Source organism: Diceros bicornis, chromosome 7 (assembly GCF_020826845.1).
Source record: "Diceros bicornis minor isolate mBicDic1 chromosome 7, mDicBic1.mat.cur, whole genome shotgun sequence".
In the NCBI taxonomy this organism is placed as follows: Eukaryota; Metazoa; Chordata; class Mammalia; order Perissodactyla; family Rhinocerotidae; genus Diceros; species Diceros bicornis.
Window position 1 is genome coordinate 27,552,855 of NC_080746.1, and position 27,921 is coordinate 27,580,775.

Below are 27,921 nucleotides of genomic sequence, written 5' to 3' on the forward strand. Positions count from 1 at the left end.
CGGGTTCAGTGCCGCCACTGGAACCGGGAGATGCGGCGCAGGAGCTGTCGCTGTGTTGCCTTTTACCTGAGTCTTGTCTCTTACTGTGGTTCCTTCTGCGGCTTCGATCATGTTGCTACCTTCAGACGTAGCCCGGCTCGTATTGGGTAAGCGCGGACGCGGAAGGGAGGGATATTGGGCCAGGATAAGCAGGACGAAGGGACCTTTGGGGCCAAAGGTTTTCCCTGGGTGGGGAAGCTTCGGGGTTTTGCCTCCCCGCCGACAAGTTCAGACTGGCGGTGATTCTCCTTTAGCAGGGGGCTCGGGCAGTTTGAGCCTCTTTGTGGGGAGGTGGGGGGGATAGTCTCTCCTCGGAGGCTGCGTGGCGAGGGAAGAGAACACCTGAGGCCCGGATTCCGAGGGAAAGTCAGGCCTGCACACTTAATTGGGACCCCTGCAGGAGGGTTGTCTACGTGACGGACGGACTGCGTATTTTTGCACCGTGGGCGCACTTTCCCTTGTCAGAGCTGGGACCAAATTAGGAAAAATAAGGACTTCCGCAGCCACCCAGCTTTGTAGAAAGACCTTCCTGACGCCCTTCTCATAACTCGCCCTTAGAACAACCAATTTGGGACGAAGCGGGGTGCCCTTCCCTCTCCATCCTCCTCCCCCCGCCATTAGTCGTCCAGTGTAGAGGTTTGAAATGCCAGTTGCGTATTTTAAAACAGCAGCCATTCTTATTCTTTTGGTTAGCAAGAAATTTCACTGAGGAAATGCCTTCCATTTGAACGTTTTCTAGTCCTAGTTAGTTTTTCCTACATTTGAGGAGGGTTAGTTCCACGGGCCACTTGTCAGAGTGTATTGTCTGTGTGGGAAACGGGTTTTGTTGTTTGTCCCCTGAAAGAATAGAGAGGATTGTACTGCTGGGAACGAGAGCCACATAAAGCTCAAAACCTGAGCCAGTGGTCTGCAGACATCGTATGCGATGCCCCTGAAAGTAAATGGTAAACATCTGTGAAGAAACTGCCTGTAGTATACACAGCCGTTACTACATTATTTTATCGTTAGAAAAACCTGTTTGTCTTGTTTCTTTTTTAAATATTCAGCCCTGTCCCAAAAAAATGGTGTTTGTGCACGGGCTCTTGATAAGGACCTTTTGCAGGAAATATTAGAGTAATGGTTCCACTACCCATATTTGGAGAAACTAATGACTTAAGTTTAAACTAACATTTTGTTAATGTTTGGTTAATGTTTTGCCCACTTTATCAAAACTGAATATCAACTGTTAACCTACATCTGTATCTGAGAAAAAGCTGGCTATCTTGTAATTTCTATGTTTATTAGGCTTATATTGAAACCAGTTGAAAGTAGACTTTCACAATGTTCATGATAACATTGACATACTTTATTTTTTACTCCATGCATATTGTTTACTTAAGAATTTTTGAGCTTTGGTAGTTTGGTAATCCAGTTGTTTTAATAACCATAGTCTTCAACAAGGTTTCTCACCTTCAGCAGTGTTGACATTTTGGGCCAGGTAATTATTTAATATGGGGAAGCTGTGCTGTGCATTGTGGGATGTTTAGCAGCATCCCTGCCCTATATACGATAGATGCCAGTAGGACCCCACTCCTCGCCGCACCCCTGCCTGGTTGTGACAATGAAAATGTCTCCACATATTGCCAGTATGTTCCGTGGAGGGCAAAATCACCCTCAGTTAACAACACTGGTCTTAAGAAAGAGTATGAGTTTCTAACTGGAATAATTCACACCGACTTGTGAATTTATTCTCCACAAAGCAGCTGCTTCACTTGACTTCCTACTCTTTTTTTGATGGGTGAAAACTCCAGAGTCATTTTTTCTTATCCTAAAGTTCTTCTTTGTCATTCACATTTCATTGGTCATTGTCACCAATCCTAGCAATATACCTCCCATTACTTCTCTTTTGGACTTTTGTCATGGCTTCTCATATAGTCTTGCAATTTATCTTGTTTACTGTTACAAAAAGTTGCCTAAAGCAGTCACATTACACCTCCTATTCTAAAAGTTGAAACAATTGTGCACTTAACCAAAAATTTCAAGTTGTGCAAAAGAATATATAATACAAAAAAAGCAAATCTCATACTCACGTCTTATTTTTTTCAGTTAGCGATATATACCTTGAAGTTCATATCAGTACATAGAGAAACTTAGTGGCTTAAAATATTAATTTTATTATTTGCTCATGATTCTTCTGTCAGTACCCCCTCCCCATCTTCATCCCCTCTCTTGTTGTTGGCGCCTTCTCTTTATAATGTTCTTTCAGAAAATCTTTGGGAGCCTAGTATGTTCCATACACTGTCCCAAATGCTGAGAATAAAGAAGTAAGTTCTCCCCTTAGAGTTCATATAATTAGGTTTTTTGCCCTTTCACACACACACACCCCCCAAAATACTTTCCTAGACCTTACCTCACATTCTGTCTCGTGCTCTATGTCACCCTTTCACAAGTCAAATTTATTCAAATAACAATGAACTCTATTTAGTACTCTTCTTCCTCACCTACCTTTCATTCTTCAACATACTGCACTGACTTTTGCACCTCACTACTCCTCTTAATCAGCCTTTACTGGAATTTCTTTAAATATTGTGCAGGCCAGAATATATCAATGCGTTGTTTATTGCCTCTGGCCATCTGTTTGTTTTTTATCAGTATGTCCCACAAGGTGCTCTGTGGAACTGATCCTACCTGCCTCTCCAGCTCGATCTCAACTTCTCAACATCCGCCTTGTGTTCCAGGCATACCAAACTACTTGCAGTTTCTCCAAATATTCTTAATGCATTCTGTTCCCTCTGCATGCAGTGTTTTTCTCCCTCTCTTAGTACACTTGTATTCAAGGTTCAGACGTAATCTCTGAAACTTTTTCCAGCAGGTACAGTTATTACTTTCTCATTAAATGCTCCTGTAGCATTGTACATTACTTCTGTTATACCCTTACTGTGTTTTATTGTAGCTGTGTGTTTACTTACTTTTTTTTGGTAAAATATACATAAACAAAATTTAACCATTTTAGTCATTTTTTGTGTGTGAGGAAGATTAGCCCTGAGCTAACACCTGTTGCCAATCCTCTTTTTTGCTGAGGAAGATTGGCCCTGGGCTAACATCCATGCTCATCTTCCCCTACTTTATGTGGGACACCTGCCACAGCATGGCTTGATAAGCAGTGCGTAGGTCTGCGCCCAGGATCCGAACCTGTGAACCCCGGGCTGCCAGAAGCGGACTGCGCAAACTTAACCACTGTGCCACCGGTCCAGCCCCCATTTTAGTCATTTTTAAGAGTACAGTTCTATGGCATTAAGTACGTTCACGTTGTTCTGTAGCCATCACGATCAACCACCTCTAGAACTTTTTCATCTTCACAAACTGAAACTTACTCACCTTTGTGTCCTATTCAGTATTCTTAATCTGGGATTAATGGACAGGCTTTGAGAGTTCTGGGAGCCCCCAAAACTATCTATAAAGGTTTATGTGCAAGTGAGTCATTTTTATGGGTCAAAGATCCAGAATTTTCTTTAGATTCCTAAATAGGTTTGTTCCTTTCTGTGTTGATTCAGTGTCCATTCAGAAAAACAAAACAATCTGAGTATTTAACATGGAGGGATTTAATGAGGGAATTAGTTACACTGGTGATAGAAAAGCTAAGAAGACAAGCCGCTTACATGAGACAACTCAGAGGGTAGCAAAGCAAGAAGCCACTGTGATAATTAGGAGGACAGTGCGAGACGAAGCAACCCAGAGGCCGGGCTCACTGTGTGGAAGATAGAAGGTAGAGTTGTCTGGTGAAGGAGCAGTAGTTGTAGAAGAGATTCTACCAAGGCAGAGAAGGAATGGGAGGGAAAAACGTGGCTTCTTCCAGCTGCCCTCCAGTCTCCCACCGGTGCTTCCCATTGATTGAACTCAGCCAGAAGCCAGCTGACGTGAAACATTGCTTGCTTGGGGTCAGGTTTCCTGTCATACAGTGCAGAGCAGGGGAAAGAGGAAGAATAGATTTGAAGACGAACAGAACCAGGACTGGCACACCCTGAAAGATTAAGAGCACCTAGTCCTATTCACCTTTATATCACTAAGACATTATAGATATTTGTTAAATATTTACCAAAGTGCAACTGTGATCATGACATTCCCCTTTGTCTACTGAATAATATCTATCATTTATTCAGATTCTGTTATTCTGTTTTCTGTTATTCAGATTCTATTTATTCTTATTCTGTTTATTCATAAAAATATAATGCTGTTGCTGACATTTACTACTTTTTATGGTCCTTCCCTGTTCTGTCTTTTCAGTTCTATCTCCAGCTGTTCTCATCCAAACTGGGCATGTTCCCCAAACATGCTCTCCCTGTATGCTTTCCATCAGCTTCATTGGAATTCCCCAATCATCCTTCAAGACTCACCTCTTCCTTGAAACATGCATAATTTTCCCCAAGTCTGGTAATACTTTCTCTAGCCCCTATCCTCACATGAAGTAAGTTCTATTGTACCACCTTTGCTTTGTATTATAGTTATTTGCATATATATCTTCTGGGTCCTAGTAGATCATAACTTCTTTATAGACAGCGACTTTGTCTTTGTTATTTGTGGATCTAGTAATGTAAGGCACCATAAATTGTCTTCCCAAGAATTATTTAACATTTTTTTAAGGTCATTAAACCACTGATATTTCTGGGAAATTATTAAAATATGTGAAGGAGATATTTTCAGGTAGGGGGATTTGCTGTCTCTTGCTCTTTTCATCAGGCACCTCTCTCTTTATCTTTCCTTCTCTATAAATAGGAAGAAGAGAAAGCAGACTCTGGGCATCCCAATTTCTACAATTTGAATACCTTAGATATAGGATTTTATCTTTCCTTCTCTTTTTCGTTTTATGTTTCCCCTTCGGTCTATTTGTTTCTCATTACTACCTCCACTGAAAAGCAGGCAGAAGACAGTATTAAGAAAAAGGGAAACTTATTTCTTACCTATTGGAACATCCTTGTCAGTAAGTTTACACAAAATATATAGTTATTTTACTCTAAAGTGGTTTTTAGGAGTAAAAAGGAGAAACAATAACTAACGTTGATTGAAGAGTAATTATTTGTATTATTATTATGATAACAGATAATTGGTCCCTAGTTTGTATTTTCATTGTGACATTTTAGATTTAGAATAATTTGTATCTACAATTTGACCTATTCTGAATGAGAATTGGTTACAATCAGATACTTGATAAATAAGCTTTTTGTAGGCAAATAACTGGCTAACTATATATGTAATAATGAATATGGAAGTCATCAACTGTTACTTTATTGCATTATTTTGGAACTTCTAGGATGAAAGTAAAGCAAAATACATCAAGTCTAATCTAAAATGGGAACTGTAGATTGCCCAAAGTTGGGCATGTTTTTTTAAAAGCAGAAGATATATATCTCAGATATTGCTATTTTAAGGTCCATTATAACTTTTACACACTTGTTATAGAAGTAATCTAGCTTTTTAACAAGGCTTTCTGAAGTGTATACTGTGCAAAAGTATAAGGTCTTATGAGAAGCCATAAACGATCTGATCTGTGATTCTATTCCCCGGGGTATGCTAGCACAGATGACCATATTTTTCTGAGTAAAGTTAACTATATCACTGCATTCTGTTTAGGGCAGTGTTTCTCAGCCTTTATTTCATTATCACACCCTTAAGGAGTATTTCTAGACTTTTTCCTTATTGCCCCCCCCACATGAAAGTTTAATGTCACAAATATACTGTTTATATATTGTATCTATATCTGTGATTTTTGCATAAAAACAGTGATATTTTCTTCATTCCCCTCCCACCTCAGTACCAATTTTCACCCCGTTGGTGGCTATGTCTTTCTTTTTGAGAATGCTTGGTCTAGAGAAAAGCAAATCTGCTTTAAGGAATTAGATTTCATACCACCACCTGTTAGAAGTCCCAAGTGGTTATGAGTACATATGGGATAATTAGTACTTTTGAGACTCTCCACCATGAGAAGAGACGGTTTATTTGGGGTCTTCAGCTTAAATCTTTTTTTTTTTTTATAATTTTATTTATTTATTTATTTTCCCCCCAAAGCCCCAGTAGATAGTTGTATGTCATGGCTGCACATCCTTCTAGTTGCTGTACGTGGGACGCGGCCTCAGCATGGCCGGAGAAGTGGTGCGTCGGTGCACGCCCGGGATCCGAACCCTGGCCGCCAGTAGCGGAGCGCGCGCACTTAACCACTAAGCCACGGGGCTGGCCCCTAAATCTTGAAGCATATAAAGAAAAAGGTCAAACTGCCCTGATTCCAGGGTGACTCTAGTGGTTCATACACATTTTAAACTTCTATATTCGTGAAATCCTAGTAGCAACTGACTTATTCCGAATAATGTAATTGTCAGAAAACCAATCATAGAACTGATTTCTTTTCAGCTAGCTATAGTTTTATAGGGCTTTATATTCAGTTGTTTATTTGTGAAAAATTTAAAAAGAAGGAAAAAGCAATCTATCTTTGATCCATCTAATTTCACATCTGAGATGATTTCATATCTTTAATGATGAAGATATTGAAGTAGTATCTTAGATAAAAGATTTCTTCTGGTTTCTGAATGCTTTCACATACTCAAAAGGACAATGGTTTTTTGTTTGTTTGTTTGCTTGTTTCTCCCTCTAGCGTTAGTTAGCAAGAGGTTGGAAAACTCAGTCATCAACTATGAGTAGAAAGTGGTAAATTGGTTCCCATATCCCAGCTAGGGCATTCCCTAAAATGGAATGACAATTTCCTTGCCCTTTCCTTCTTATAACCTTCATATATAATGACTTTGTAGGCCTTCTCATTAGTTTTTTGACTTGTAGGGCCTGGTTACTTAAGATACAGTTTTGGATGAAAAGAGTAGAACCTTGTAATTTTAAAGTTGAAAGAGACCTTAGAAATGATTGCTTTAGTAAATACTTATTAACTATTATATCAGCACTGAGATACGTATACTAGAAAGGCAAGTATAAGGGAATCTACTGTCTGGTAATAGGAGTAGGTATATAGTGAGAAGATTCAAAAGATTCTCTGAGGAACTGATAGTTACACTAGACCTGAAGAATGAGTTGGAACTAGCTAGGCTAAGAAAAGATAAGCTGCCCAAGTGAAGGGACTAGAGTATACAATGGCCTTGAAATAAGAGTGTTCGTAAATTGTGGAATTGGAGACCAGTTTGGTTTTGAGAGATAGAATGACAAGACATAAGGCTAAAGAGAAAATTAGCATGCAAAACAAGTGGAGCCTCATGTTATGTTAAGAATTTTGGATTATATTTTTTCATTGAGACACAGTTCACATACAACAAACTGTAGAATTCAGTGATTTTTAGTATATCTACAATGTTATGTGACCATCACCACTATCTTAATTCCAGAACATTTCCATCACCCCAAAAAGGACCCACTACCTGTTAACAGTCACTCTTGATTTCTCCCTTTCTCCATCCTCTGGCAACCACTAATCTGCTTTCTGTCACTATGGATTTGCCTATTCTGGACATTTCATGTAAATGGGGTTATACAGTGTGTGGCCTTTTGTGTCTGACTTTCTGAATTTAACGTAATGTTTTCAAGATTTATCCATGTTGTAACAAATATAGGTAGTAATTCCTTTTTATGACATAATAATGTTCTATTGTATGGATATACACATTTTGTTTGTCCATTCGTTGATGGACTTTTTTATTGTTTCTACTTTTTGACTATTATAAAAAATGCTGCTACGAACATTTATGTACAATTTTTGTTTGGATATACGATTTCAGTTCTCTTAGATATATACCTAGAACCACTTCATTGCTTGGTCATATGGTAACTCTATGTTTAATATTTTTGGGAACTGGACAAATGGTTTTCCAAAGTGGTTGTACCATTTTATATTCCCACCAGCAATATATGACTTTTCCAGTTTCTCCATATATATGCCAATATTTACTACTGCCTGTCTTTTAATTCTGACTATCTTAGTGGGTATGAATTAATGTTATCTCATTGTGGTTTTGATTTTACGTTTTCCTAATGACCAATGAAGTTGAGCCTCTTTTCATATGCTTATTAACAGTTTGTATATTTTTTGGAGAAAAGTCTATTCAAATCTTTTTGTCCATTTCTTAATTGTATTATTTGTCTTGTTATTATTGTCTTGTAAGAGTTCTTTATATATTCTAGATTCTAGTCCCTTATCAGATAATATGATTTGCAAATATTTTTTTCCAGTTTATCAGTTGTCTTTTCACTTTATCACTGGTATCCTTGGAAGCCCAAAAGTTGTTAATTTTGATGAAGTTCAATTTATCTATTGTTTTCTTTGGTTGGTTGGTCTTTAGATGTCATATCTAAGCAACCATTGCCTAATTCAAGGTTAAAAACAGAGATTTACACCTGTTTTCTTTTAAGAGTTCTATAGTTTTAGCTCTTATGTTTAGGTCTGTGATTCATTTTGAGTTAACTTTTGTATTTTGGTGTGAGGGAAGGGGCCAACTTCATTCTTTTGTATATGGATATCCAGTTGTCCTAGTACCAGTTGTTGAAAAGAATATTATCCCCCCATTGATATGACTTGGCAAGCTTTTTAAAAAATCAATTGACCATAAACGTCTGGATTGTTAATTATGTTCCATTGATCTGCATGTCTGTCCTTATGCTAGTACCACATTACTTTGATTACTGTAGCTTTGTAGTATATTTTGAAATTCATAAGTATGAGTCTTCCACCTTTTTCATTTTCAAGATTGTTTTGGCTACTTTGGGTAGCCAAAGTCCTTTGGCTGGGTCCTTTGTATTTCTTTATGACTTTTAGAATCGGTTTGTTAATTTCTGCAAAAAAAAGGCAGCTGGAATTTTGATAGGGATTGTGTTGAATGTGTACATCAACATTGAGAGTATTGACATCTTAACAATATTAACTCTTCTGATCCATGAACTCAAGATATCTTTCCTTTTTATAGTCTTCTTTAATATCTTTCAGTGATGTTTTATAGTTTTTAGTAGAGTCTTACACCTCTTTTGTTAAACTTATTCCTAAGTATTTTATTCTTTTTGATGCTATTGTAAATGGAATTGTTTTCTTAATGTCATTTTTGGGTTGTTCACTGCGAGTCTATAGAAATACAATTCATCTTTGTATATTCATCTTGTATCTTGCAACTTGCTGAAGCCATTTATTGGCTTTAATAGTTTTTCTGTGTGTGTGCATGGATTCTTTCAAATTTTCTATATGGGACATCATGTCATCTGCAAATAAAGATATTTGACTCCTTCCTTTCCAATCGGGACGCTTTTTATCTCAATTTCTTTCCAATTTTCCCAGGCTAGAACTTCCAGTACAATGTTGCATAGCAGTGGCAAGAGCAGGTATCCTTGTCTTATCTCTGATCTTATGGGGAAAGCTTTGAGTCTTTCACCATTGAATATGATGTTAGCTGTGGGATTTTCATAGATGCCTTTATCAGGATTAAGAGATTCCTTTCTGCTCCTTTCTTTTAATCCTGAAAAGACGTTGGATTTTGTCAAATGCTTTTCTGCATCTATTGAGATGATAATGTGGGTTTTGTCCTTTATTCTCTTAATATAGTGTATTACATTGATTTATTTGTGTTTTATTGAACTACCCTTGGATTTCTGACACAATCTCACTTGGTCATGATGTATAATCATTTTTAAATGTTACTAGATTTAGTTTGCTAGTATTTTAGTGAGAATTATTGTTTACTTTTTCATAAGACATATTAGTGTGTCATTTTCTTGTGATGTCTTTGGTTTTAGTAGCAGGCTTTACTGACTTCAGAGAATGAAATGCAAAGTCTATATTTTTTGTAAAAAGAGTTTATGCAAGATTGGTGTTAATTCTTCTTTCAGTGTTTTGTAGATTCACCAGTGAGGCCATTTGCTCCTAGACCTCTCTTTATGAAAAGTTTCTTTATTACAGTTCAATCTCTTTACTTGTTTTAGGTCTCGTCAGATTTTCTGTTTCTTCTTGAGTCAGTTTACTTAGTTTGTGTCTTTCTAGGAATTATCCATTTCACCTAGGCTCTCTAAATTGTTGGCATACAGCTATTCATAGTATTCCTTTACAATTTGATTTATTTCTGTAAGGTTAATAGTAATGTCCCCTCTTTCATTCCCTGATTTTAGTAATTTGAATCTTCTTTCTTTTTTCTTTTTTATCAGTCTAGCTAAAGATTTGTCAATTTTGTTGATCTTTTCAGAGAACCAGCTTTTGGTTTCATTGATTTTTCTCTATTTTTTTTTATTCTCTTTCATTTTTTTCTTTTCTGATATGATTTCCTTCCTTCTGCTTCCTTAGGGTTTATTTTGCTCTTTTTCTAGTTTCTTTTGTGAATTTTTTTTTATTGCAGTAACATTGGTTTATAACATTGTATAAATTTCAGGTATACATCATTATACTTCTATTTCTGCATAGATTACATCATGTTCACCACCCAAATACTAATTATAATCCATCACCACACACATGTGCCTAATTCTAGTTTCTTAAAGTGGAAGGATAGGTTATTGATCTGAGATCTTTCATCTTTTTAATACAGATGTTTACATCTATAACTATACCACTAAGCACTGCTTTAGCTGCATCCCATAAGTTTTGGTATGTTGTGTTTTTGTTTTCATTTGTTTCAAAGTATCTTCTACTTTCCTTTTGATTTATTCTTTGGCCCTTTGATTATTTAGGAGTGTTGTTTAGTTTGCACATATTCGTGAATTTCCTACATTTGCTATTGTTATTGATTTCTATTTTCATTCCATTGTGGTCAGAGAACATACTCTGTAGGATTTCAGTGTTTTTTGATTTATTGAGACTTGTATTATGTCCTCATATTGGGTTTATCCTGGAGAATGTTCATGTGCACTTAGAAGAATGCATATTCTGCTGTTGTTGAGTGGAGTGTACTATAGATGTCTGTTAGGTCTAAATGGTTTATAGTTTTCAAGTCTTCTGTTCCTTTTTGAACTTCTCTCTAGTTGTCTATGCATTATTGAAAGTGGGATACTGAAGTCTATATCTTTCATTGTTGAATTGTCTATTTTTCTCTCCACTTCTGTTAGTTTCTGCTTCATGTTTTTGGGGACACTGTTGTTAGGTGCATATACGCTTGTGAGTGTTATCTGATTGATTAAACCTTTTGTCGTTATCTTTGTCTCTGATAACAGTATTTGTATTAACATCTACTTTGATATTAGTATAGCCTCTCCAGCTCTCATTAGGTTACTGTCTGGATGGTATATCTTTTTCCATACTTTTATTTTCAACCTATTTGTTTCTTTGAATCTAAAGTGTGTCTTGTTGAGAGCATATAGTTGGATCATATTTTTATCCCTTCTGTGAGTCTCTACCTTTTAACTGAGTGTTTAATTCATTACCATTTAATGTAATTACTGATAAAGTGTGGATTTTGTCTGCTATTTAGGTATTTGTAGTCTATATATCATGTTTTCTTGGTTCTGCTATTCCTCTAGTACTGCCTTTTTTGTGTTAAATATTTCCAATTTACAATTTTAATTACATTGTTGTTTCCTTTATATTTTTTATATTTGAGTTATTTTCTGTCATTGCTTAGAGATTCCAATTAACTTAAAACAATCTTGTTTAGATTAATGCCAACTTAATTTTATTTTATTTTATTTTTTTTTTTTTTAAGATTTTATTTATTTATTTTTTCCCTCCAAAGCCCCAGCAGATAGTTTATGTCACAGCTGCACATCCTTCCAGTTGCTGTATGTGGGATGCAGCCCCAGCATGTTCCGGAGAAGTGGTGTGCGCCTGGGATCTGAACCCGGGCCGCCAGCAGCGGAGCACGTGTCCTTAACCACTAAGCCACGGGGCCGGCCCCCAACTTAGTTTTAATAGTATATAAAAACTTTACTCTTACCTAATACTCCATTCTCTTCTCCCTCCTTTTTGCTGTTAAGGTCATATAAATTACATCTTTGTACATTGCATGCCCATCAACCACAGATGTATAATTATTGCTGTATGCAATTGTCTTTTAAAGCAGAGAGGAGGAAAAAAGAGTAACAAGGGAAAAATGGTTTATACTGTTTTATATTTACCTATGTAGTTACCTTTACTAGTGTTCATTATTTTTTTTAAATGTAGATTTGATTTACTGTCTAGTATTCTTTCATTTTAGCCTGAAGGACTCCCTTTAATATTTCTTATAGGGCAAGTTTGCTAGCAACAAATTATCTCCATTTTTTTATCTGAGAATATCTTAATTTCTTCATTTTAAAGGAGTTTTTGTAGATAAAGAATGCCTGACTGCCTTCTGTTCTATTAGCACTTCAAATATGTCATCTCACTGCCTCTGGCCTCCATGGTTTCTAATGTGAAATCAGCTGTTATTGAGGATCCTCTGTATGTGATGAGCCGTTTCTCCCTTTCTGCTCTCAAGATTCTCTCTTTGTCTTTTGACAGTTTGATTATGATGTGTCCAGGTATGGATCTCTTTGAGTTTATCCTACTTGGAGTTTATTGAGTTTCCTGGATAAGTAGATTAATGTGTTTCCTAAAGTTTTGGATGTTCCTGGACATTATTTCTTTAAATATGTTTCTGCCCTTTACTGTCTATCCTTTACTTCTGGGACTCCCTTTATGCTTATGTTGGCATAATTGATAGTGTCTTAAAGGTCTCTGAGACTCTATTTACATTTCATTCTTTTTTGTTTCTATTTCTCATATCGGATAATCTCATTTGGTCTGTGTTCAAGTTCACTGATTCTTTCATCTGCCTCCTCAAATCTGCTATTTATTTGTGCATTTTTTACTTCAATTGTTATACTTTACAACTCCAGAATTCCTACTTGATTTTTTCTTATAATTTCTATCTCTTTTATTTCTTTTTGACGAGACATTGTTCTCGTAATTTCCTCTAGATATTTAGGCATAGTTTTATTTGGTTCTCTGAACTTATGTAAAATAGCTGATTTCAAGTCTTACGTCGAGTATCTAGGCTTCCTTTGGGACAGTTTCTGTTGACTGCTTTTATTCCCCTGTGCATACGAGCCATACTTTGTTTCTCCACATCTCAATTTTTTGTTGAAAATTGGACACTTTAAATAATGTGATAACTATTGTAATCTGATTCTCCTCCCTCCCTCCCTTGTGTTTGTTATTGCTCTTTGTTGTTGTTTTAGCATTGCTGTTTGTTTACTTTGTTTCTTAAACTAATTATATAAAGTCTGTATTCTTTGAGTTTATATTCTGTGATTGGACATTGATTTCCCTAAATGCTTTGAGTCGGTAAGTCTCCCATTGTTTGCCAAGGAGTTGTGTGTACATTGGGGCATGCTGCAGCATTCAGCTAAGCAGTTGACAACTCTGCCTTAATGTTAACTTCCTGCTTGCTCAGAGCCTTACTGTCAGCCGGAAGTGAGGGCTTAGGGCTTTGTTAGGTCTTTTCTGAGTATGTGCGCTGCCCTATGCTTGCACACAGCCTTGTGGTATCCAAGGAATATGTCACAGCTTTTCAAAGCCCCCTGTGAGCTTCTCATTCCCCAGCTTTTCTTTTTTAAGTTTTTTTTTGTTTAGCTTGTTGTTTGTCTGGACTGTTATCTCTGTCAGAGGCTGCTGTAGTATTAAGCAGTTCCTGCTGATTGTTTTAATGAAACACCTCCAAGGAGAAGGTTGTTTGCACTGGATAAGCTCTGATTCAATTCAGAGACCAGCCATGCAAGTGGGGTTTTACAGGGAATTGTCACACAGGTCAAATAATGACAATTTCTGGGAACGAGACTTTGGAAAAATTCCAACTTCTAGGTTGCTGGTTTTCACTGTGATTGCACGCTCTTGATTTTCAAGTGTACCACTCAGCTGGGGAGATGAACATCGGAATAGAGCAAGTTAAAATACTACAGGTTCACTGTTCTTACTGAAATTCAGCCACTTTTCATAAATAAATGCTCCTAGATTTTTATAAGACTGATTATTTTCAGGGTTCTGTAAAAGTTGATTTTAATAATTCGTGCCAGTGTTTGCATTGCTTTTATGGAGGAGAGGATTTTTGGAGGTCGTCACTCTGCTGTTCCTGCTGAAGCTGCTCAGAATTTGAAAGTTTAAACTGAGAGCTATGGGAAGTGATTGAAGGGCTTTACACAAGGAAGTAATTTAACCAGATTTAATGCACAAGTCAAAGCAAGTGTGATGCCTTATAGATGAAGCATCTTGCTCCTGAAGAATTTAAGTGCTTTTTCCCCCCAAAATTACAATGCTTATTTTAACAGAATGAAATAAGAACCTGGTCTCCTGATAACCTAGTCCAGTGTTCTTGTACTATACTGCTGTTTTTAGTGGTTGGTTTAGTTAAACCCCAGTAATCCTAAGAAATAAAAGAACAAGGATAGGCTGCCAGTCAGGACAAATAAAGCATTCATTTGTGTAAAAGTGCCGAGCCCTGGTATCTAATATTGTTCCATAAATTATAGTTAGGTGTGAATGTTCAAGTTGTTGTTGAAATAATGTTTTGATTCCCAAAGGGTATACATTAAAAATCAGAGTGCCTTTCTTACCTTTCATGCAAAGTAGATCTTTTGTTCATTTTTTTCTTAAACCATTAGACAAATAGGTGAAGTATACAAGTAAATAGCAACATTGGGAGAATAAAGTTTTTTGATAATCCAGTAAATTAATTTATACCATTTACTGACCTAGTTAATGTAGAGGTTATGGAGTAGTAGAACATCTATCATTCTTTATTGGTTCTCCTGTTATTTATTTATCATTACTTTATTGATTCTCCTGTAATGTAAGCCTTACTGTGCAGTAATTGCACTTTGTCAAACAGCTTATTTTTCTAGTTTAGTTAAGAGTTTTGTGGGGGATTTTTTCCAATCTTATTGAGATATAATTGACATACATCACTGTTTAAGGTCGAGGTATACAGCATAGTGGTTTGGCTTACATGTATTGTGAAATGATCACTGCAGTAAGTTTAGTTAGCATCTATCATCTCACATGGATACAATAAGAAAATGAAGCAAAAAAAGAGAAAAGTTTTTTTCCTTGTGATGAAAACTCTTAGGGTTTACTCTCAACTTTCGTACAGATCATACAGCAGGTTAACTATAGTCATCATGCTGTACATTACATCCCTAGTACTTATTAGTCTTGTAACTGGAAGTTTGTACCTTTTGACCACCTTTCTCCAATTTCCCCTCCCCCCGTCTCACACCTCTGGTAACTACAAATCTGGTCGCTTTTTTCTGTGATTTTGGTTGGGTTTTTTTGTTTTGTTTTGTTTTTTAAGATTTCACATTTAAGTGAGATCATACAGTATTTGTCTTTCTTTGGCTTATTTCACTTTAGCATAATGTTCTCAAGGTCCATCCGTGTTGTTGCAGACGGCAGGAGTTCCTCGGTTTTTCTTATGGCTGAATAATATTCCATTGTATATGTGTGGGTGTAGGGGTGTATATATATATATATATATATATATATATATGTACGTACACCACAACTTCTTTATCTTTTCATTCATCGATGGACACTTAGGGTGTTTCCATGACTTGGCTGTTGTAAATAATGCTGCTATGTACATGGAGGTGCAGATATCTTTTCGAGTTAGTGTTTTTGTTTCCTTCTGATATATTCCCAGAAGTGGAGTTGCTGGATTATATGGTGGTTCTATTTTTAATTTTTTGAGAATCCTCCATACTGTTTTCCATAGTGGCTGTACCAGTTTACAGTCCCACCAACAGTACACAAGGGTTCTCTTTTCTCCACATCCTCACCAGCATTTGTTGTCTCTTATATTTTTGATTATGGCCATTCTACTAGGTGTGAGGTGATATCTCACTGTGGTTTTGATTTGCATTTCCCTAATGACTAGTGATGTTGAATGCCTTTTCATGTGCCTATAGGCCTTGCATAGATCTTCTTTGGAGAAATGTCTACCCAGGTCTTTTGGCCATTTTTTAAATTGGATTATTTGGTTTTGGGTTTTTTTTAGTGAGGAAGATTGGCCCTGAGCTAACATCTGTGCCCATCTTTCTCTATTTTGTATGTGGGATGCTGCCACAGCATGGCGTGATGAGTGGTGCGTCGGTCTGCACCTGGGATTTGAAACTGGGAACCCCAGGCCCCCAAAGCAGAGTGCGTGAACTTAACCACTACGCCACCTGGCTAGCCCCGGATTATTTGATTTTTTGCTCTTGAATTGTATGAGTTTTTTATATATTTCGGATATTAACCCCTTATCAGATATATGGTTTGCAAATGTTTTTTCCCATTCCATAGGTTGTCTTTTCACTTTGTTGATTCTTTTGCTGTGCAGAAGCTTTTTAGTTTGATGTAGTCCCATTTATTTATTTTTGCCTTTTTTGCTTGTGCTTTAGGTGTCATTCCCAAAAAAATTACTGCCAATACCCATGGCAAGAAGCTTTTTTCCTATGTTCTCTTCTAGGAGTTTCACTGTTTCAGATCTTAGGTTTAAGTTTTTAATCGATTTCGAGTTAATTTTTGTGGGTGGTGTAAGAGAGGAGTCTAGTTTCATTCTTATACATGTGGATATCCAATTTTCCTAGCACCATTTATTGAAGAGACTGCCTTTTCTTGATTGAGTATTCTTGGCTCCCTTGTCAAATATTAGTTGATCGTATGTGCTTGGGTGTATTTCTGGGCTCTCGATTCTGTTCCCTTGATCTATTTGTCTGTTTTTATGCCAGTACCATACTGTTTTGATTTCTGTGATTTTATCATATATTAGCTAGAGTTTTTCCCATCAAACAGCCATCTATTCTATTAATTCTACTTTGTACTGCAGCGCAAACTGGTGTTTCTGGGCAAGACTACAGAATCCCAGCACATTCAACCTGAGGTTCCATTTGTGATATGAAACTGCTGTAGTGTTTTCAACAGCAGTTTTATCCAAAGTGCAGAATTTACTGAAATTACCTAAACTTTTATTTTTCATTTAGGTTACTTACAGCAGGAAAACCTCACTTCTACCTGCCAGACTTTTATTTTGGAAAGTTCAAATTTAAAAGAATATGCAGAACACTGTACAGATGAAGGTTTTATCCCAGCCTGCTTATTGGTGAGTGATTTTGTTCCTCAAGTGAAATATTTCATCATTGACCAACATAAGAGACTATAAACACAGTCTTAAAATCAGCTCATTAGCAAAGTCAAAATTGGCAGAAATATGATAGTTTGTGTTCATGCATGACTGGGAAGACCCAAAGAAGGCCAGCTCTTCTTTTCACACATTAATGCAAAGCTGGTAAGTGAATTACAATTTTGCCTCTGAGAATCAGTTTCAAAATGACACCCTTATTTCTAATTAGTTTCACTACTGCTTGTGTTCAGGCTTAACTCGTTTCTGCCTGTTATGGACTGAATATTTGTGTCCCCTCAAAATTCATATGTTAAAATCCTAACCCCCAGTGTGTTGGTATTTAGAGGTGGGACCTTTGGAAAATAGTTAGGTTTAGATTAGGTCATGAGGTTGGGACCTTCATGATGGAGTTAGTGCCTTTATAAGAAGTGGAAGAGAGAAATCTCTCTCCTTGTGCACCCACCAAGGAAAGACCATATGAGCACCCAGCAAGAAGGGTGATGGCTACAAACCAGAAAGTTGGGCTTCTTGAGGAACCAAATCAGCTGGCACCTTGATCTTGGACTTCCAGCCTCCAGAACAATGAGCAGTAAATGTCTGTTATTTAAGCTACTTGGTCTGTGGTATTTTATAGCAGCCCTACCTTTCCTGTATCTATTTTCCTATATTTCCTGTATTTGTTCACTTCAAACAAATATAAAACAGGTTTTTTGTTATTTTGTTGTCACCTCTTTTTTAAATATCACTAGACCAACAGAGCATCATTTGGTATATAATGGATATATTCTGGAACTACATTATTTGAAATGGTATTTTGTCGTTTTATTTTAAACATGGCTCCTTAGATTCATTTTAGCTATCACAGACAACATGATTGTATGTGAAGAAAACTTTAAAAAAATTTATAAAACTTTTAGAGTTTAGAAAGATCACAGGATACAAAATATACAAATGTCTATTGTATTTCTTTATAGCAACAATGAACCATTGAAATTTTTTTAAAAATACCATTTACAGTAGCACCAAACAAAAATAAAATACTTAGGTAATCTAACAAAATATTTATAGGACCTATATGCTAAAATCTACATGAAAGAAATTAAAGCATTGAATGAAAGGAGAGATATACTGTGTTCATGCATTGAGAAACTCAGTATTGTTAAGATGTTGATTCTTCCCATTTTGATCTATAGATTCATTATAATCTAAGTCCCCACAAGCATTTTTGTAGATAGCAACAAGCTGAATTCTAATTTTTTTTTTTTTTTTTTTTTTTTTTTTTGTGAGGAAGTTTAGCCCTGAGCTGACATCTGTTGCCAACCTTCCTCTTGTTGCTGAGGAAGATTGGCCTGAGTTAATGTCTGTGCCCATCTTCCTCTATGGGGGATGCTGCCACAGCGTGGCTTGATGAGCGGTGCATAGGTTCGTGCCCAGGAATCGAACCTGCGAACCCTGGGCGGCTGAAGTGGGGCACGCGAACCCAACCACTACACTACCGGGCCGGCCCCTGAATTCTAAATTTTATATGGAAAAGCAAAGGAACTAGAACAGCCCAAACAATTCTTAAAAAGGACTTGGAGGACTCACATTACTTGGTTTTAAGCCTTACTAACAAGCTATAGTAATCAAGATTGAGTGGCATTAGGGAACGGTTAGGCACTTAGATCAGTGAAACAGAAAAGAGAGCCCAAATATAGACCGATACACTGATTTTGACAAAAGTGCAAAAGGCAATTCAATGAAGAAAGGATAATCTTGCCAACAAATGGTGATAGAACAATTAGACATCCAGATACAAAAAAAGAATCTCTATACATACCTTGTACAAAAATTAACCAAAATGGATAATAGACCAAAATGTAAAATGTAGAACTATAAGACTTTTAGAAGAAAACAAAGGAGAAAATTTGTGTAACCTTGGGTTTGCAACGAGTTTTTAGATATGATAGCAAAAACACTTGACTATAAAAGGAAAAGTTGAGCTAGCCCTCATGGGCTAGTGGTTAAAATTCCAGTGCTTTCACCACTATAGCAGCCCGGATTTGGTTCCTGGTTGTGGAACCACACCACTCATCTGTCAGTTGCCATGCTGTGGTGGTGGCTCACATAGAAGAACTAGAAGGACTTATAACTAGAATATACAGCTATGCATTGGGGCTTTGGGGATGGAAAAAAAAAAAGAGAGAAAGATTGGTAGTAGATATTAGCTCAGGGTGAATCTTTCCCAGCAGGGAAAAAAAAGGAAAAATTAATAATTCAACTTTATAAAAATTAAAAACTTTTGCTTTACAAGGGACAACATTAGAAGAATGTCAAGCCACAGGCTGAAAGAAAATATCTGTAATTCATATATCTAATAAAGGATTTGTACCAAGAATATGTAAAACTTTTAAAATTCAAAAAAACTGAATTTTTTTTTTAATGGGCAAGAGATCAGAAGACTCTTCCCTAAAAAAATATACACATGGCAATAAGCATATGAAAAAAATGCTCCGCATCATTAGTCATTAGGAAAATGCAAATTAACACCCTGATGAGATACCTATATATACCTATTAGAATGGCTAAAATAAAAAACAGTTTAAAAACTGTCAAATCCTTGGTGGCAAGGCTGCAGAGCAGCAGGAACTCTCATTCATTGCTGGTGAGAATGCAAAATCATATAGCTGCTTTGGAAAATAGGTTGGCAATTGTTGATAAAATTAGACATATACTCCCCATGTGACCCAGCACTCATACACCCAGATATTTACCCAAGTAAATTGAAAAACTTGTGTTCACACAAAAACCTGCACACCAGTGTTTGTGTGTGGTGGTCAAAAACTGAAAACAACCAAGATGTCTTTCAGTAAGTGAATGAATAAACAAGTTGTGGTATATTCATACAATGCAATGCTACTAAGTAATAAAAAGCAACATACTATTTATTCACATAACAACATGAATGAATTTTAAATAAATTCTTCTGAATTCTAAATTAGCAATTCTAAACAAATAAGTAAATATATTGTAGATAATGGGAGCCAGGTTTCTCACCCTACAAGAAGGAAGACACAAATAAGTGTAAGAATGAATCCTATGGTGTTGAATTATAGTCAGAGATACTAGTATGAAGTCATGTTTATTTTAATATACGAACAGATATATACAGAATATAGATATGTTTATATATATGCATTAGCATGTCTGTGTTTGTGTAGCTCTGTCTGCTCTGAGGGCCTGACTGCAGTAAAACCCCAGTAGCTACAAGCACACCTCGCACCCAGATCCTTACTTCTCACAGTTCTGGAGGCTGGGAAGACCAAGGTCAAGGTGCCCCTGATTTGGTTCTTCATAAGGGCTGTCTTCTGGCTTATAGACAGTCTCTCTGTGACCTCACATGAATTTGGGGGGATATGATTCATTCTGTGGCAGTCATTCAGCAATTCATTATTTATTTGCTACTAGAAATATGACCAAGTTAGTAGTAAGCAAATCCCCTAACTTCTCAGGCTTTAATTAAGACAGAAGAACAAATTAGGAATCTGCTGTCAAAGTTCAGGAAGGGAAAGGGAACTAATCACCTACTATGTGTTAGACATTGTCCTAGACGCGTTACATGGATTCTCAATCTTCAAAAGATTCTATGAATTAAGAATTATGTCCATTTTTATATTCATGAAAGTAAGCTTTAGAGAATTTAGGTGATTTGTTACACCTAATAAGTGTTGAACTTGAAACCAGAACTGTTCGCTCTAAAAATCCTTCCTCTTCCCTATTCTATTCTATGACTCAAACTTGAGGTAATAAAAGCATGCCCTTTAGTAGCAGTAGGAATAGGGGGAAAAAATGAGTTTATGAGATGACAGAAGTGAAAATAGAAAGGTACTGATCCTTGGGAAGGCTATCTCTAAGTTTTTTTGCTTTATTCTTGACAGGTTCACGTGGTTTTCAGGATAGAAGGGGCAGATTAGGAGTGGGTCCTTATGTTTTTAAACAGGTGTATGACTGGATCCCTACCTCCCGGCTGAAAACTGCTTTTCTGCCTTTGAACTGTCTTAGCTAAAGAAATGTAGTCACAATGTCTTATTCAAACAGACAAAGTTCTTTACCTTTAGAATATCTGATGCAACCCCTAACTTGAGTAACTGTTTTCATATTTGATGACCTGCTCTTTACCCTTTCTTCATCAGCCACTCTGCAAGCCAGGTCCTTTATTAACTTTTATGTGATGAAATGTTGCATACTGGGAAATTATTGGTAGTAGTATACAGTTTTGATAATGTTTGATCTTTTTCTTTTCAGTCCTTATTTGGAAATAACTTGACAACAATTTTGAATGAATATGTAGCTATGAAAGCAAAAGGTAAGAGTTTAGGTTCAGGGATGTTTTTGGTTAGTTTTTATACAGCATTTATCTAATTGTTTTAATTAAAATAATTTTTAAAGCATATTAATGCCTCTTAAAAGCCATAAGAAAACTTGTCTCAGTTATGATGAGATAAATTTTACTGGGAAATGTCTAATTAAATAGTTTGTGTTTATATTGTGTGATAAATTGCAAATCTAATATTAGATAATATAACAAAAAAATAATTTTTTTAAAGATACGAAACTTCTAACTCTGGGTATCTACCCTTATGAACAGGCATTGCTATGTGTTAATAAAATTTCAAACTAATTTTTTTTTTTTTAATTTTTTGTTTATTGCAGTAACATTGGTTTATAACATTGTAAAAATTTCAGGTGTACATCATTATACTTCTATTTCTGCATAGATTACATCATGTTCACCACCAAAATACTAATTACAACCCATCACCACACACATGTACCGAATTATCCCTTTCACCCTCCTCCCTCCCCCCTTCCCCTCTGGTAACCACCAATCCAATCTCTGTCCCTATGTGTTTGTTTATTGTTGTCAAACTAATATTTTAATTTTAAGTTCTTTGTAGTCTAAATCTAGACACAGGAGCCAGTCATAAAATTCTACTTTATATTTACTAGAATATAAAATACTTTTTTAAATTAATGTTTTAGGGGGAAAGTTATAATTGTTTATTTTATTCCCTAATATTGATTATTTCAACATTAACAAAAGATTAGCAATGAAGAATCAGTTAGCATAAAATGGTAACATTAAGGAAAAGAAAAAAGCTCATCATTTATTGAGTACTCTCTGTATGCAGCATCGTGCTAGGTGCTTTCATGTTATCTCTCAGTCTTAAAAATAGTCCAGTGAGAGGTGTTGATTGTTTAGACCCATTTTTAAGTATCAGAAAACTGATGATTAGAGATGCCAGATAACTTTTCCAAGATCACAAAACTAGAAACTATAGAAAGTAATAGGCCTGAAAGTTCAGGGCCTGAATTTCATTTCTAACTCTTCAAGAAGGGTAGTTGATCTTTCTGCCAGTTTTCTTTTCCCATAGAATCTTACAGAAATATTTAGAGTGTAAATGACATCAGAAACAATATACTATTGCAATACAGAGGTTCATATCCCACTTGTATGTTGGGTAGCTTTCTCTGGTTTGAGTTTTTTATAAGTATTTGGTAAAAATTTTAAATATCTTATGAATTTTCCCATCATTGGGGCTTTAGAATACATCCTCAAAAAGACTAATTAGTCCTCAGGAATTTTACCTCTAATTCTAAGTATAGTAACTAGTGAGACCTTTTTTAAGGGGTTGCTGAGTAATCACAGTGATTTGGACATGAAAACATCGGATGTAGAAAACTAATTTCAACACTCAAAAGAGTTTGCATAATCTTTATGCTAATTATTTATTATAAATCAAATTATTTTACTTTCAGATGTCACATGATGTCACATAGAACAAATATTTAAAATAGTTTGTCTTTTTGTAATTCAAAGAAGATATAAAATTATTGATCTAAAGAAGCTTCACAGATTTCACAGATGTCCATTTCCACTCATATTACATCTGGTAACTCAGTGGCCTAAGGAAGCAACCTCATAGCTTTGCAGGTCATTTTACAAAATAGACTTTTTTCTGTTCCCAACGTGATGTCAACAGCTGAGAGAAATGTTTCTTTACCTTATTGACTTTCTGTCTGTTCAAATTAAATGATGAATTTTCTGCAACTGGATTTATTAAGAAACTTTTCTTTTTATGATTTAGAGACATCAAATGATGTCCCAGCAATCATGTCATCTCTGTGGAAGAAGTTAGACCATACACTTTCTCAGATCAGGTAATAAAAAACTTATAAACTTATCAGAATATACATAATGTTGTAATGCAAACAGATGTAAGAATCACTTCAGGTTTAAATCTTCTTATGATCCACACAGTGCATTTATATAACACTGATTTAATTTTGAAATTACTCTAGAGGTTGTTGATATTTCTTTGTCTTTGATTAGAATAATTTGCAATAAATTGCATCCTTTAATAAAATGTTTAGAAATGAGGAAGTTGAGACTTAGAGAAGTGTAATGACACTCCCAAGTTCTCATAGCAATTTAGAGGGAAATCTCTGGCTAGAATACAAATCTAATCCCAATCTCGCATGAATACAAGTCTCCTAATTTGAGTCTGAGTCCCATGAATTCCGTTGTGCAGTTGCATCTTCATTACATGTGCGGAGAATTGATGTGTGGAATTCATGCCCCGTTGGTTCTTCTCTTGGAAAGAAACAAGCTTGAATAATAATAATTCTGGAATCTTCTACTTTTAGAATTTTTACATGCTACTAATATCCACCTTCTACCTGAGTCACGGCCTTGGCATGCCAGTTTCAGCATTCTTGGAAGGAAGCCAGCCCTATTGGTATCAATTTTATAACATCTCTTATTTAACTATACAGTCTGATATGAAAACGATAGTTTCTTACTGTTTATCCCACAGCTGCAAGTGAATATCCTACTCAAATTCAGCAGAGGCCTCATTTCCTTCCTCAGTTTAAAATGCTAAAACGGCTCCAAATGTTTTCTGTCCAGCTGTACCACATCTTATTTGGTAGTCTTACCTTTATTCCCCTTTCCTGACTCTTTTCTCTTGCAAATAATCTTCAGAGACATTCACAATTTAATTCCATAAATACTTGTCGATGCAAATAATCCATAACTAATCTATAAATCAAAATTGGGGTGAGTTTATTATGAGCCAGATCTGAAGACCATATAGCCTGGGAGAGTCCTTTCACAAAGGAATGGAGCGCTCCAAAGAAGTGGAGGTATCCAGAGTGGTTATATACTATCATAGAGCATGTATCACATATCATTGGAATGTCCCTTTTACAGTAGTCACGAGGTTGCCTTGCTAGCACAGCAGTTCACACAGCAATTCGCTGAACACAGTGGGTCAGTAGTCTCAAGGTGGGTAGTCACAAGGTGAACACAGCAGGTCAGCAGTCAATCCTTAGTTTAGGGAGAGATGCTTATCCTTAAGGAATTACCAATGTGGGGGAAGTTACATCATTATCTTTAAGGGCGTTGTTCTTATCTTTGTGTTCTTATCTTTGGGACATAATAAATACTTAAAGCAGATATACAATGCATGCTCAACAGCCACATCAGGCCCTTTTGGAAAAACAAGTTCAGGCCAAATTAGTTTTACACCAAATGGCTTCCTCATATACTCCAATATCCTATTGCTTGTCATTTATTTATTTTAAGTAGAGATATTTTATTGATAAAATAGTACATGAAAAGAGAAGGCTCTTAGACAGGTATTCTCCAAGATTGGTTTGTGTGTTATTAAAAATGCTTATTCGATTCATTAAGCTTTATGCGTCTTGTTAGTAGAGACTTATTTGACAGATTTCCTAGGACAATGGCAGAGTGTCTGTAATTGTTTACCAAATACATGGATAACTCCAAATCATAGTAAAAGGAGAATCAGTACTATAAATATTTTTGTTTGCTCCTTCTTTAGAGGTTGGGTGAAATTATTTCATAGTCATAAATTTGATAAAAACAGGATGTCCTTTGAAATTACCTTTGGGATTCTGATGTATTTAGATGTGGAGTCATGTGAAATCAGAATTTCTCAGGGAAAGAATCTCTCTAGTTATAAAAGATAAATAATAATTGTAAAATTTTATACAGTCATGCACCACATAATGATGTTTCAGTCAGCAACAGACTGCATATATGACAGTGGTCCCATAAGGGTAGTACCATACAGCCCAGGTGTATAATAGGCTATACCATCTAGGTTTGTGTAGGTATTGTAGGGGAGGAAGAAATTTTCCTCTGCCCTTCTAGGTTCTTCAGGATGGTCTAAGAATTAAATTGACATGAGACAGATTAACAGGAGAAAAAGAAACAAAAGTTTAATAACATATATACAGGGGAGAAACCCAGGAAAACTGAGTAACTCACCAAAATGGCCAGAGCCCTCATCTTAAATATCTTCAACTAAAAGACAGAAGATGATGGGAGTGAGGAGAATCAGGGACTTCAAAGGGATGGAAGGCAATTCACTGGTAGGTGAAAAGGAGCAAACTTTGGAAAACAAGAGTTTGGCCCGCACAGAAACAGAACAGAGGGGAGCCCAACAAACAGGCTTTTCTAGGTTCCTCCCTGTCTACCACTTAGTTCATGTTATGCTGAGATGATAGCTCCCTTCCTGAGACAGTTTTTTTTTAATCTAAATTCTTTTTAGACAGTTAAGGGGCAGGTAACGAGAAAAACTTTGAGTCTTTTGTTTGTTAAAAATAATCAGCCTAAAATAATCCTCACGTTAAAGAGACACATTTTGCGGTGGCAAATTTTGTTCCTCTTCAGCGTACTCTGATGATCACGAAATGACCAAATGTCCTGATGCATTTCTCAAGATGTATCCCCATCGTTAAGCAACACATGGCTGTGTATACCTTTCTTAAATATATTAAGTTCCTAAAGTCGAGTCAAATTGTATTCTTAATGGGACGTCAAGGCTCTCTAATGCATATTGCATTGGATAGAAACTTGATTAAAATTACGTGTGTGTGTGCGCGCATGCTTATATGCCACTATTTTTCTCCTAAAGCAAATAAAATTTGGTTACTCCCCCAAAAATGTGCTTGTCTTTTTTGTCTGAGAGAGGTCTATTGCCGTTTAACTCATAATTTTCTTCGGGACTGACTATAGCTAAAGCACAGTGTATCTTGGCAACAGAAATTTTTTAATGTCTAACTTCTTTGTTTTATTTGTTAGGAGCATGCAAAGTACCCCAGGGTTTGCTGCCAGTCAGAGAGGTTGGTATTCAACTTTAAATTATAAATAATGTTTAGCATTAATTCAAACTCAAACCAACTGTCAGATGAACCTTTTAATTAACAATACATGTGTGCTAAGTATATATTTTGTTTATACTACTGCTTTTCTAAGTATGGTTATCATATTAGGAAATAATATTTTTTTATTGTAAAAATATGCATTTTAAATACTCCCTATTTTTCTCATTGGCTCTCATACGTTCACATCTTTTAATTCTCATTCCATAAGTTTGTTTCCTGATTTGTGGAGATGTTATCAGTATGAATTATTACAGAAATGTACTCTTAGTTTTATAAAGTTTGAGCATACTACTCATTTTAGCTTGTTTCTTATGAAATTATCACGTAAACTTAGTTGATATTTTTAAGGGCTGTTTTTCAGTATGTAGAACTAACGTGTTAAATAGTAGGACATGTATCATGCAGACTTCTTAAATTCCTAAACTACTCTGACATTGAGTTAATTTTTTAAATGCTCATGTGTTTCAGCCCGAACAAGAAGTGGAATTGCAGAAATCAAACGGCAGAGAAGACTTGCATCTCAAGCAGCTCCCGTCAGTTCAGAGTTGCTGACTTTACCGTATCTTTCAGGACAGTTTACTACTTCTCCTTTGACAACTACACAAGTTATTCGGCCAACTGGCCAAATTTCAGCTCCTTTGAGGTCAAATTTTGTAGTGGTCAACCATTCACAGTCACAGGACACAGTGACCAGTAAGTTTAAATTTTGCTCTTAAATTTTGTTTTTAATTGAATTATAGACATGAGATGATATACTACTGTCTTTATACTCCTAGTATAAAATTATAGCAAAAAAAAAGATGAGAGGCTAGAAGTGGAAAAGAATTGAGGTAAATTTACCATGAAATAAGCATGTTATTAAATCTTGGAGACATTTTAATCTAGGATTCTTCTCATTTCTATTCTAACTGAAGTCCAACCTTGAACTCTTCTGGTTCTCAATTTTCTACACTAATAGGAAAGACTCTGTTATATTTAGTTTTAAAAGAAATACACGTTATATTTCACCACCTCCTTGTCTTTGTTCATGCTAGTCTGTTCTCTTGGAGTAAGGAATATTTTTCAGTTCACTTCTGTTTCTACATATTGAAAATCATTCATGTTCCTGGCTGAATCTTAGAGCTAGGGATAAACTTAGAGATCATCTGGTACATCTTGCTTGTTACTTGAAACTATGGAAAACACATGATAGTAAGGGGCAGAAAGCTAGTTAATAACAGAGTTGGGATTAGAATTGACGTGCCAGCTCTCTCAGTTCCTAGACCATCTTCTTTCTTTTCTGCACAGCTAAAATTTATTGCCTTCCATTACATTCTCCCTCATTTCCATCTTTTCTCCAACCTCTTTTACATGTCTGGGTAAAAACACTTAGTATATATACACTATGATATATACTTAGTTTATACTTCTTACAATTCTTCCACTCCTGCCATACTATTTTTTGTTAAGATTATACTGTACTTTGTATTTTATTGTAAAACCTTTAATCACAGAGACTGTATTTTTTTTTTTTTTTCGGTGAGGAAGATGGGCCTTGAGCTAATCCTCCTCTTTTTGCTGAGGAAGACTGGCCCTGGGCTAACATCCATGCCCATCT

At 35.9% G+C, this 27,921-nt stretch overlaps 1 protein-coding gene across 1 annotated transcript in view; it reads left to right on the forward strand.

The window, feature by feature from the left end:
- The first annotated feature begins 5 nt into the window (after positions 1-5).
- LOC131408477 (protein NPAT) overlaps positions 6-27,921 on the forward strand; it is a 49,402-nt gene continuing 21,486 nt past the window's right edge. The window contains exons 1-6 of the mRNA XM_058545280.1: positions 6-146; positions 16,951-17,069; positions 21,375-21,435; positions 23,219-23,291; positions 26,242-26,282; positions 26,793-27,017. Of these exons, the coding sequence (XP_058401263.1) occupies positions 110-146; positions 16,951-17,069; positions 21,375-21,435; positions 23,219-23,291; positions 26,242-26,282; positions 26,793-27,017 (556 nt within the window). The 5' untranslated portion in view covers positions 6-109. The remainder of the gene's footprint in view (positions 147-16,950; positions 17,070-21,374; positions 21,436-23,218; positions 23,292-26,241; positions 26,283-26,792; positions 27,018-27,921) is intronic.